The 12383-nt window shown below is 41.4% G+C and overlaps 1 protein-coding gene across 1 annotated transcript; it reads right to left on the bottom strand.

Annotated features, from left to right (window-relative positions):
* Positions 1–288: 288 nt before the first annotated feature.
* LOC106936353 (caspase recruitment domain-containing protein 11-like) lies at positions 289–12348 on the bottom strand. Its single transcript, XM_015017300.1, has 13 exons — positions 12228–12348; positions 12059–12099; positions 11780–11891; positions 11473–11674; positions 11185–11311; positions 9950–10193; positions 9029–9113; positions 7965–8063; positions 7309–7426; positions 3830–4012; positions 3083–3204; positions 1155–1270; positions 289–720 (listed from the first exon to the last, which is right to left on the bottom strand). Exons 1-13 carry the CDS (start codon positions 12308–12310, stop codon positions 516–518), a joined length of 1737 nt encoding a protein of 578 aa, XP_014872786.1. The 5' UTR covers positions 12311–12348; the 3' UTR covers positions 289–515.
* Positions 12349–12383: the final 35 nt, after the last annotated feature.

Genomic DNA, 12383 nt, shown 5'->3' with positions numbered 1-12383 from the left:
TACTTGTAAGCATAAAATCCTCATAAAAGAAAAAAAAATGCTTGAATGAGTCACTCTGTGTGTAATTAATCTATATAATGTGTTTCACTAAATGAACTGAATTACTGCGGTAATTTAACTTTTCAATGATATTCTAATTTGTGGAATATGACTGTTTTTCACTAGGTTGGTTTAACTGTTGTTTCTGTAATGACCAAACCTCGCCACTAGATGGCAGTTTAATCTTGGATAAAATCTACCATTAACCGCAAGAGCTGCTAAAAAAACATTTGCCTGCAGCACATCCTGTGTCAGATGTTTTTTTTTAATAAGAAAATCTTCACATTAGGGATTTTAAATTCGTTTATCTTTAGAAAATTGAAATACAATTTTACAAAATACATAATGCATTTGTTTGGGTCTCTTTGAGTCTGACTATAAATATAAAACGAGAGCTACAGTAGATTTACAAGTTTTGTGGTTTACTGCATTTAGCTACACACGTATTTAAATGTACAGACTGGCGCACAGGAGGCCTACAGCAGGTCCTGCTCCACCCAGATCGTCTTCTTCTGCTCCTCCAAAATTCTGTCCTTGATGACCCTTATCAGGTCCTCCATCCCCGTCCAGGAGTCGGGCTCCAGGGTGGCGTACAGGCAAGGGATGGCCTCCAGCTCCTTCTCTTTCGCCCGACACAACCTCACAAAGTCCTCCTCCGACTCCACGCGCAGAGGCAGCTTCCTGTGTGGACAGGAAACAGGAAGGAAGCAGCATTGCGGTGGTGAGTGCGGTAATGTTTGGAACCCAGTGTCTCTGATGCCGAGATCGTGTAGAGCTGCAGCGGCCTGTCTAATTCAAAGACGTCACAGAATCCACCCAGAGACACGTCAGAATCTTTTGGTAATTTTACTTAGAAACAGCAGAAACCACAGAACAGACCTGACAGGCAGTGTTTTTTTGTGTTTTTTTTTTTTTTTAAGAAATGGTTGCCCATTTGTTTTATCTGCTTCATCTTTCCAGGTAGCTCAAACAGAAAGCATGAAACAGAGTCGTCAGAGTGTGTTCTGTCTAACCTCCAGCGTGGAAACATTAGCTCATTACAAGAACTGACATGTGTTTGGATTTGGAAAAAATAGGTTTCACTGCACAGGTGGAGCGTTTTGTGCTCCACTTACCTTAGCTTCTTGACATTTTTCTCACAGATCTTGACATAAACGATAATGGGGTAGATTTCTCGCCGCAGAAGGTCCTTGACGCAGCTCAGCTCGGCCTCCAGCAGGCAGTGTTTACCCTGAAGATGGGTAGAGAGGAAACCAGGCTTGAAAACAAGTCTACAGGAGCGGTGGCAAACGACGTGCATTTAATCTGTCTGTAAATGTTAGGAGGTGCTGGTTCACTGGTTCGCAGCTTCGTGCGTGAGGGTGTTGTAGTCTTCGCGCGCACGTTGTACGTGTGAAAGTTTGTGTTTTCTTTAACAGGAAGGCCAGCGAGGGAGCGCAGCGCGGCGCGCCGTAAAGCCAGTCCTCCACTCTTGTGGTGAGCTGACGCAGCTGTCGTAAAAGACTCGTTGACGTTTAGGACCATTCCATGAAATAAGTACTAAGAAGTAATCTCTGTTCAATCAGCCACGGCAGACCAAGTGTCTTGTTTGACATTTGTTCTGAAAGCCCCCTGTTCCTTCTTTTAAAAAGGAGGAAAATATATTTACAATAAAGAGCCTTTTGAGCAGCATGACATCAACTAGAAGCTGATATGACTTGACCTCCAAATATGCCCCTGAGAAAGTTCATGGTGTTGGAGAAAGGAAGTCCTACTCTAAACTAAAAAACAGATCAAATACCGTCCCGATTCCTTAAAGCCTTTGAAGTATCCATTTAGCTTAGTGTCAACTAGGAGTCTTCAAAACACAAACCAGCCTCCATGACACTTTTTGCATCACAGTGAGGGGCTAACATCCCTTTGGCTCCACGCGGAAGTAAAATTTTAATAATTAATTAATTTAGACCGTCTCCTCTCTGGAGTTTCCTACATTTATTTTTTATTTTTTTATTGTTTAATAAAACAAAGAGTGATTGTAACCTGTGTCCGTCACTCGTTGTGACCTATCTCGTGACCTATGGGCTTTCTTGGTTTACCGATTCAAAGAATCAAAGAAACTCCTGTTTATATCTGAAAAATGTTTACAACTTGCATAAATACACAAGGTATTCTATCTTCCAAACTCATCATTGATGCAAAAATATAGTTTCATTTCATAGTGTTTTGTACAAGCCTGCCTGAAAACATATAGTAATGACATTAACACGATTTCTGGATGGTTTCAACAATTCAAATTTAAGACTCCTTCAGACATTTTTAAGACCATTAGCAAAGAAATGTATGAACTTCGTCCAGCCAAGTGGCGATAAATTTGCACTTATATATGGCAGAAATAAAAAAAATAAAAAAAACAGTCCCGCAAAAAAAAAACAATACATGGAATATCCATGATTAAATAGTCCTGCCAGGACAAAATGATTAACTACTCCTTACTTTTATAAAGGGGCAATATTAGGTACTTTCCAGGCACCTACCACTGGTAGTTACTTCAATGTTATAAAGTAACTATGCTACCTTCAATTGTTATAAAAATGTCGTATATCAAATATGACTTAAGAAAAATTTGACTTTGTAAATTAACACCTTGAAATTGGGTCTCTGTCTCTTTAAAAACTCCTGCTCGTTCTGAAACTCCTCCTGCAGGAAGTCATCACAGCATTGCTCCTCTATTAACCCTCCAACAACGTTTTTACCAGCGTTGCTCTGAGAAGCGTCTCCCATAACGAGCCCAGCTGATGCTCAGTTCCTCCAGATGTTTGCTAATTGCTGCTGGCTAGTCTGAAGGAGCCGGATGGGGAAGTTGCGAGGGAGTGGTTGCCACGGGAGATTAAAGGATTTCTCAAACATGCATGAAAGAGAAGTATGTTTTTGATGAGAAAATAACATTACAACATGTGTAAAGTCAATTTTGCATAATACTGCCTCTTTAAAGTCAGTTTAAGACATTTTAATAATCTCAACCTACTTCCTGAAGGCACCAAATGCAGATCGGACAAACACCAACCTTGGCAGCGACGGCTTCGATGTTTTCTCGGGTGATACATTCGAATGTGGCCTGCTTCTCCTTGTAGTGAATGAAGGGCTCAATGTTCTGTTTCAGATGAAACTCCTCCTTGGTTAGGGTATCTGGACATGGAGAGCAAAACGAAAAGGCGAGGGGGAAACGTGAAATGTCGTGTTAGTTTGTGGAGCTCACAACGGGACGCATTCACACCGAGCTCATTTGCTACGCCGCTGCACGGCATCATCTATCACAAGGAACAGAAAGTTGAGGTTTTCGCCCTGGGGACTCTCCACGTCAGAAAGTCACATAACAGACTCTTGACTCGCCAGATGTTCAACCTTCACCGATAACTTGCCTGACGCCCCCCTCCCCTCGGGACAGGGGCGCGAATTCTCTAAGGGCCAACAACAATTTTTTTACAGTGAGGCGTGAGCGTGGCGTCTAAAATATCTGTGTCATTGTCACTGCAGTGCATCGTCACCCTGGTTATCAACTAGGCCATCTTCTGTGCTGCCCATTTTTTTGTCTCTGGTTACACTTCTTCACTTTTTCATCACAGTGCAGCACAACACACGAGTTAAATCCCCACGGTAGGTTTCTTTTTCTCTAGCATTCACCCACGCATCATACTGGCAGCAACACACTGGCATTACACCCAAAGTAGGGTAAAAAAAAAATCCCTTCACAGATAATCAAGTGACATTTCTTACAAAGACTCATACTGCATGCTGTTTATCAGACACTAACCTGGTTTGCAGATGTTAAAGTCCATGGCTGCGCCCATGTTCAGTATTTTCTGGATGATGGTCTTGGCCAGTGCGGCCGGAGTGAAGAGAACCGGTCTTCGCCTTTGGGTCCGCTGAGGCGTGACGGGACTGTAAGGGATCAGGTTCAAGCTTCTGCTCAGTTCGTTGTCGGGGTCAGCAGCGTCTGCTCATAGACGACGCACAAGCACAAAAGAGAGAGGCGTGCAATGAAACACAATGTTTTTACAAGGAAAAGCCGTTTGCAATCACAGTTTGCCTTTGCATCGTTTTGTGAAGCTGAGTAATTTCGTAGGACTCCAATAATTGTTGCTTGCAGTCTCATAACAATAAAATAAATATTTCTTTTCTGCTACTTGATTTCAATCCATTCTATTCAAATCAATTCCTAGCGCCAATTCACAGCATGTGTTGTCTCGATGCACTTTGCAAAAAAAAAAAAAAAACTTCAATTCAATCACACATACATTCCAATTGATCCTACTTATCAATGAGTTAATTATTGAAAGCAGTTAAAACGTTTTTATCTAAGGATTGCATCGGGTCACTGACTTGTAGAAACTTAAGTCTTTTCAGTGAACTTTTGAAATGACTTAAACTTGTTTCAATATTGGTTAAACATTTAAACAGTAATTTGACGTGTTAAACGCAAAATGCTTCGTCATTACTGGGGCAGTAAAGGACAGAGTGAGCACTTTTACTTTCCCCAAATATCTTCTTTTAAGGAAAAATGGGAAGGAACTGTGAAAGTGACCAAAAACAGTCTCTTAGTTCGACACATTTTATCTCAGTCTTATAAAATATTAGACTTGTCTACCTAATCCCGATGGAGGAAAACACAAACATAGTTCATGTCATGATAATGACAGACAGCTGGAGCTGATTCAGCAGCCATAGCAACAAGGTGATGTTTGTGAGCATAAAGTTTTTATCACGATTCATGGCAGTATTTTACTTCGCCTTCCACCCACTAAATAAAGTGACTTTTAAGACCCAAAACGAAAGTGAGAAAATCACTGTGGACCCATTCAGAAAATTTAAATAGAACAACAGATGTTCTCCAAATACTAATGCAACACACAAACAAATATTCTGAACACAGACAAAAATGAACATGTAGGAAAGTGAGACTTTCAGCTGCTTCCATTCACTGCTGCTCATACGAAATGAGCTATTCTAGAGAAACACTCGTTAGTATAAAAGCTAAATCTTGGAATATCACTGCTGGTCAGAATAGGAGCAAAAATCACAATGTAAATCTGGATATTGAGTTTTTCTCCTCATTGGTGGATAACAGGTAAACAACATACATAGTGTTTGCATGAGCTCTGTAAAGCCTGAAACAAGCAATGCTCTCAGATAACCTTTCTCCTGACTTCCTCTCTTCAATGGACAGATCGCTATTCTTTATCTTTGCCCTATAAACTCACATTCGAGCTGAGTACATAGCCACCTACTTTTGTCTCAATGTGGCCATTGTGTTACGCGTTTATGTGGGTTTTGTTGTTCTTTACAAAACGCTGTCCCTCTCTGGCTGCTTTCCGTTCCTTGCTCTGCTGCCTCGTGCCAGCTTTCTCTTTCATTCTTGCTATTTAACATTTGCAATGAATTTATGCCATTTGGGGGCAATGGCTTTGAAACTAGTCACAATAATCAAGCCTGATTCTTTGTTTGCAGACTGAAAGTCATACTGCCATATTTAAATGTTTTATCATGAAAGCACCGTTCTCGTGCTTCACTGTTCGGTCTGGACATCCGTTCTGATCAGGATTGTCTTTTTAGGATTTATGATTGTATGATGTTCTTTCACAATATTCACAACTTTGCGTCAGGAGATTTCTTGGATTAAAGAAACTGATTGCATAGAAAGTCTCATTCTTTTAACCCTCCTAGTGTTGCAACCCTGTTTCAGAACTGGTTCAGAAGTGAGCTGTCTCTCTTTGTTCTTTTGCATAAAAAGGCCTCCGCTGCTCTAACTGATGTCACTATAGCTATTTTTTACACATCCTTTTTAATGTAGCTTTGTTCAGTCAGATTTTACAAAGGTGCCACCTCTTCCTGCTTCTCTCTCTACCTCAGTGAAAGCGCTTCATCATTATTTTTTTTAATTCCTTCAATCTTTGGAACGGCAAACACTTATAACAACACTTCCAATCTGACGTTCAGTGAGTGCATTCGCTCATGTTGTGTCCAAAGCAGTGTTTTAAATGTAATTACCGTATTTTCCGGACTGTAGAGCGCACCTCACTATAAGCTGCATCTACAAAGTTTTCTTTTTAAAAAAATAAAAACAAACTGGAAACGTACATAGATAAGCCGCACCGGGCTATAAGCCGCTGGTATCTCCGCCACTCTCGGTTTTTAATAAATCTGCTGGATCTATTAAGGACGCAGCCCTGCGTCTCCAACGCCCAACCATGGATTCATTCACGCCGAGCTTAGCGGCTGTCGATCTGCACTGCCAGATCGACAGCCTTCAACTTAAAAGCTGCATCATGGTTGTGGCAGTATCATGCTGTGGGGCTATCTTTCTATATATGGAGAGGAACAACTCCCTCCAAATTTACCGTCACCTTTACTTTTCAGCCGGTTAAAACGTAAATGCAACCCAGCTTTTCAAATTGATCCAAAAGAACATCAAAATAGTTATTTTTTTAAACGGTAAGGCAAATTAATATTGGTATAAAAGTACTGAAAGTCTTAATCTGATGAATTTACTTTACACCCTAAGCACATTAATTTGTCTTTCCACAATGTTTCTGGTATTTATCTTCAAATCTCCCCACTTCTCTGCTGTGTTTCAACGTAATCGCCAGAACTGCTCAAGTCCCTGAAACATGTCCTCCATTTTGACCCTCGGACTCCATTTCATCTCACCAAGATGAATGGAGTCCGCTTTCTTCCTCCTCCGAGTGGGTGTTTCTGCTATTCAGAGCTTTGTTGTCATGGTTACCTCTCTCTCTCTCTTTTTGTTTTTTATCTGAATGTTGTGAAAGTTCAGCTTCCACTGACTCCGCGATACACCCCTTGTTCATCATTCATTGTCTGTTTTTTTTGTTTGTCTGTTTGTCTTTTAGAGTAACACATTCTGACTTTCGAAACGGCTTCGTCTTCATCGTTCTGTATCAACACCAGCTTGGGCCTGAGATGACTTGCGTCTGTCTAAGCACCCTTGCTGAACTTCCACTTCCTTTTTTATTTATCTAACCCTTCTGCTCCTTTTAGAGCGGTGCCGCCTTTTCATATTAAGTGACAAAAAAAAGAAAAGAAAAGAGAAAAAAAACCCAAAGCATAAATTCACACTGAAGCTTCTTTATGTGGTTACAACTTCTAACATCAGTCCTCACAGCATCTAATCTTAAATCGTGACCTTAGACGGAGTTCAGGCGGCTTCAGTGTGACTCTTCACAATCGCTTCAGTTTCCTTGTTGCTGCTGAAGAAGTGTCGGCTCGTCCGCTCACCTTCTTGTCTGAGCAGCTCGAAGCTTTGCCTCGCTAGTGTTGCACTGCAAGTGTTGATGATCCTCACGCGCTCGTTGCTGTTCAGGCGCTTGTACTTGATATCCACCCTGCTGACAAACTGGAGTGACAGAAGGCAGCGGTTAGTCTGACGGCGTTTCTTTTTAGGGGAAAACTGTTTCTGCTCCAGGTTCATTTTACAACCAGCTGCCTTCACTTTGATGCCGCCAGATAAAATCTAGAGCAGACAATTTGGCGATTTAATCTCAGCCTAAATCTAGACGAGAGATTGAATCAAAGAAAAACGTTCTCAGGTTGAACCTTTTAGCTGACATGCAAACCACCGTGACTGATGGGAAACTAAGGCGCAGCGTCACAGCGAACGCGCTCCCAATGGCGAAACACGGTGGTGGAAGCATCATGCTTTCCTTCAGTAGAGACACTGAAGCTAGAAAAATGGACGGCGCTAAATGCATGGCAGTCTGAGAAAGAAACGTGTTTAGAGCAGAGCTGCAATGCTCAAAAGTACAAACCTGAATCTTTTTCAGAATCTGTAGCAAGATTTCCAGATTTTTTATTTGTAAAAAAAAAAACACACACAAAAAAAAACATAAAACCTCGTCATACTGTCAGCACCAGACGTGTTTGGACTTTATTACCTGCAGGATCTGATTGAGGAAGATACTGGCTCTGGACAAGCGAGGGCTGGCCTTAATATCAGGAGGGGAGCCGGCCTCTTCTGGCTGTAAGCTGCTTGCCTAGGCACACAGCATCATAACACAATAAATAACAAATAATCAGTATTGATAAACGACACAGTAAAGATGTGGTGCAAAAAAAAAAAAAAAGAGACTGGGATGCAAGAAAGATTTTAGTAAAGACGCTGCAGATTGTCAGAGTTCAGTCTGAAAATGTACATGGTGTCAAAAGTTTGACATTTTTAGATCTGGAAAAGTTTCATAATTCTCTGAGCAGCTTAAACATTTGAGAAAAGACACAATTTGGGTGAGATTAAAAAAAAAAACAATTAAGTCGTTCATCTTTTAATTCATGATCTGCCGAATAGCATCCAACTAAATCTAGAATACTTCGGCTTTAAACAACAAGGTCTAAAAATGGCAAAATAAAATGGGTCAAAATTTAAATTCTGAATATCTTATTTATAGCTTTTTGTGCACTACTTTGCCAAATTTGCTTCTTCTTTGCCTTTCCTGCTGTAACATTTCCACAGGAAGCTATTAAGCAATGTTCAGACACATAAGAAAATAGACCTACTCCACCTACTTCTGTTAATTCACTTCTGCTAATTTACTTATCACTGAACAGCTTTGCACCAAAATGTGCATTAAAGACCTGTTGTCATGGTATCAACTTTACAGGCCACTCATGTCTTCTGGTTCTGTTTCTGCTCTGCATCTCCAGAACCAGAACCAAACATGGAGAAGCAGCATTCAGCTTCTATGTTCCTCTAATCTGGAACAAACGTTCAGAAAACTGCAAAACTGCGGAAAACACCAGGGTCCATTAAATCAAGGTTTAAGTCCCAGCTTAGGTTAAAAATAACTGGAACATTGATTAATATATTTGATGATGAATGTTGCTTGTTTGGCCATTATGTCATACAAATAAACTAAACTTAAATCAGACTTAAATTATTACTTTGTTGTTAGTTTGTTGTCGTCTCTGAGCGACAGCTAAAGAGATACATCTGGTGGATCCTCACCCTGCTGGTGCGGTGGCCTTCATTTTCTTCCTTCCCTCCTCGACAGACGAACTTCTGAATCTTTACCAGCAGCAGCTGCTGAGCTCTGCAGTCACACAAAAAAAACACTCGTAAAGCTCCAAAGATGCAAGGATTTAAATCAGCGCTGAAAACAAAGCAGAGCGGTGAGAAAGTAGAGGTCGGTTCTGCTGAAGGGGTTTCTTCTGTGGCTTGTGAAACTCAAGCAAATCACTTAATTTGTGATTCAGCAAAGGAGGCCGTTACATTTTCACGTCATCGTTTCGGTTCGTTGTTAGAAAAATGCTTCTTAAATTCACATGAGTCATTTTTGTAAAATAATTTGAAACAGTTGGAAAAAAAAATCTCAAATATTTAAGCAGGCCTGTCATGATGACTAATTTTGCTGGATGATTAATTGTTGCTGCACGATGATATTAATAATAATAATAATAAAAAAAAAATAATAATAATAATAATAATAGCTTTTGAGTCCATTTTCAAGTAATGCAGTGTTGATAGCATAAAATGAGAGTAGACCCTCTTCAAGATCAATAAACTTTCTAATGAAGATTTGACACTAGAACAGGAAGATATTTTAAATACCTAAAATAGATAAAACAATTAAAACGACAAATAAAATGGATTCTGTAGTTCCAGGAAACAAAACTGCCCTTCTAGAAAAAGGCTAGTGCAAAGAAATTTAATTGATCATCCGATTAATCTATTTATTGCAATAGGATTATCTTGAAAAGTTTTCCACGGGACGTGAGAAATATTTAGTCATAACCATCGATTCCTGCTACAGATTTTTCAATCGAACAGACAATGTGAGAAATCTTCACTCTCTTGAACCAAAGCGCCACACAAAGCTCTGCTCTGCACCTTTCAGACTGCCTGAAAGCGTCTAACTCTGAGTCCTACCGCGAGTTGCTGGGTATGGTGCCGCGCTCGGCCAGGTCCGTTCCGCTGTAGGGGTCGACGCGGGCGCACAGCCACTCGCAGCGGCCCTGGTGCCTGGTGTCCAGAACGTGCACCACCTCGTCGCAGCGCACGTTCAGGGAGCAGCTGTCCGACTGTCCGCAGATGTTCAGGTTGACTCGGATGTAGAAGGAGTCTCCAGACGCCAGCGTGCCGTCGGACAGGTTGCTCTGGAGCCGACGATAAGCTGGAGAACGGGCATGTGGCTTATTTAATATGAAGCCCAAAAACCAAGAAACATACTAAAACCCAAAGGATGCGCCAAAAGCTCGGTTTGTTTTCTAAATGTTTCCAGGCCGGCTCACCATTTAACCAATTTGTGATTCCATTTTGTATCTGAATCATGCTATTTCGTCTCTGTTTCTTAGTTGTACCTAAACCGTACAAACAGGCCATAAAATCAACCAACACAACGGCATGTTTCTTGAACTGAAAAGCTTTTCTTCTGTTGTGAAAAAAAAAAAAAAAAAAAACTATTTTACCAAGCACTGTCAGGTGAAATCGCTCAATCAGGTTTATTCATATACTGTGCACAATGCAGAGAGCTTGTAGGACAATCAATAACAAAGCAGGTCTGGGTGAAAAAGCTCTGCCAGGCAGAGACAACACTTGAGTTTATACCAGGGATTCAAAACAAGGGGCGAGACAGTCTGGCTCTGATGCAGCTGTGGGAAACAACTCCCAGCCTTGTACATGTAACCCAAATAGTTCTTTTGGTGAGAGTTCACAAGAATTTCATATAACATGGTCAGCTGATGTTAGCTTGTAGTAATTTTCCACCTCACTCCTTTGCCTGCACCATTTCAACTGTTTCCAGCTAGAGTTTGAGCTCTAGGTGGCGCTTATTAAGAACCAGGTGACTGAACTTGTGGCTAATGGTTCATTGATGGTGGATGTAATAAAAATGATGTTGCATAAAGAGAGATTCTTGCATTAGTTTGGCGTGGAGTGCTTTGGACAGTAACGTCACTGACTCGTTTTCCGTCACAGAAAAAACAAAACATAGCAACAAAAACACATTTGCATCCTCTTCTGAATCTAAACGGTCGTTGGCTGTGACTCACCGCGAGGGGATGCCGTTACCGTGTCGATCCGACACAAACACACGTACCGCTGCACTCTCTTCTTAAAGCCAGCTGCCGTTTATTTAAGCTTCTACAGCAATAAAAATGACTTACAGTCAAAACTGGCTCGATAGTGCAGCTTGATTGGTCCGGAGCAGTGCTGCAACGTCCAGTGGGCTTCTTCCTGAGTGCTGGTGTCCAGGGAAAGGCTCTGGTTCTCCCCTCTTACGGATCCCTCCAGCTGGTTAGTCGATCACAGAATAAACAAAGGTCAGAAACTACAACCAAGTAATTCCACTTTAACTTGGTTTGAGATGTTTCAGAATAAATCCTTGATGAGGTAAAAGATTTTCACCTCATATTTGACTCATTTAACTTTCAGAATGGAAATTAACTTCTTACCAGCAAGAGGTGGTGGCCTTCTCGCAGCCCTGCTCTCTCGGCGTTGGACCCAGCCTGAACCGACGAGATGAAAATCCCGCTCTCGTTGCCACCGACCAGCATGACGTCCTTCAAGAGGTTGTCGCCTTGCAGCGCCACCTCCTGCACCGGCTTGATGGTGGAGCTGATTCTGGAGAAGGAGGACAGAGACGGGCGAAACGGCCTGTGCGTCCACCGACACAGAAAAGAGGGGGTTGTCAGTGGGAGAATGTGGGGCATTTTTTTAATTTATTTTTTTAATTACGGTCGATGGAAAGTTGCAGAATACCTCTCCAAAGAGAACTTCCTGAAGATATTGTTGACCTGCTCCAGATCGTACGTGTCCATTCCCTCTGATTGATGGGAGGATGACGACGAGATCACAGAGTTAGGGCCATCTTCTGAGGCAAAGCAACGAAAATCAACACACACACACACACACACACACACACACACACAGAGAGAGAGAGATCAATCAAGATATTAACTTTGAAAAGATGTTTTTTAGAGCACTAACATCAAATTTATCATCTGTGTTATTTCTGAACATTACATAAAAGCACATTACCACACTCCATTTCCATGTTGTCACTATCGAAGTCAGAGAGACTACAAAGAAAACAGAAAACACTGTATTTTGTTTGCTCTCGCTTCAGGAAATGAGAAATAAATCAAATCAAATTCAATGAAAACTGGTGGGATCATAACGACCTGCAGTAAAAATAAGCGAGCTGTACCTGCGGAGCGGGAAGTCGTTTTCTTTCTCCCTCTCTCGTCTGTACAGCGATGCCTTCTCGGGAGGCTCTGGGACGATGGACATGATGCTGTCGTTACGGTAACGGAGCTGAAGTTTCAACAGGAAGAAAAACACTGAATCAGTTCAGACGACATCA

Source organism: Poecilia latipinna, unplaced genomic scaffold (genome assembly GCF_001443285.1).
Source record: "Poecilia latipinna isolate Pla-1442-1.1 unplaced genomic scaffold, P_latipinna-1.0 Scaffold2124, whole genome shotgun sequence".
Lineage (NCBI taxonomy): Eukaryota > Metazoa > Chordata > Actinopteri > Cyprinodontiformes > Poeciliidae > Poecilia > Poecilia latipinna.
This window is presented reverse-complemented; position numbering and strand designations above follow the sequence as displayed.

What these genes read in the sequence shown, in the direction of transcription:
- LOC106936353 (XM_015017300.1), bottom strand. Translation starts at nt 12,310, where the DNA reads ATGTCCATCGTCCCAGAGCCTCCCGAGAAGGCATCGCTGTACAGACGA. An exon ending in ACCATACCCAGCAACTCGCG is followed by an intron (nt 9,114 to 9,949) that starts GTAGGACTCAGA and finishes GTGTGACTGCAG; the next exon opens with AGCTCAGCAGCTGCTGCTGG. An exon ending in CGAGCTGCTCAGACAAGAAG is followed by an intron (nt 4,013 to 7,308) that starts GTGAGCGGACGA and finishes GTCTATGAGCAG; the next exon opens with ACGCTGCTGACCCCGACAAC.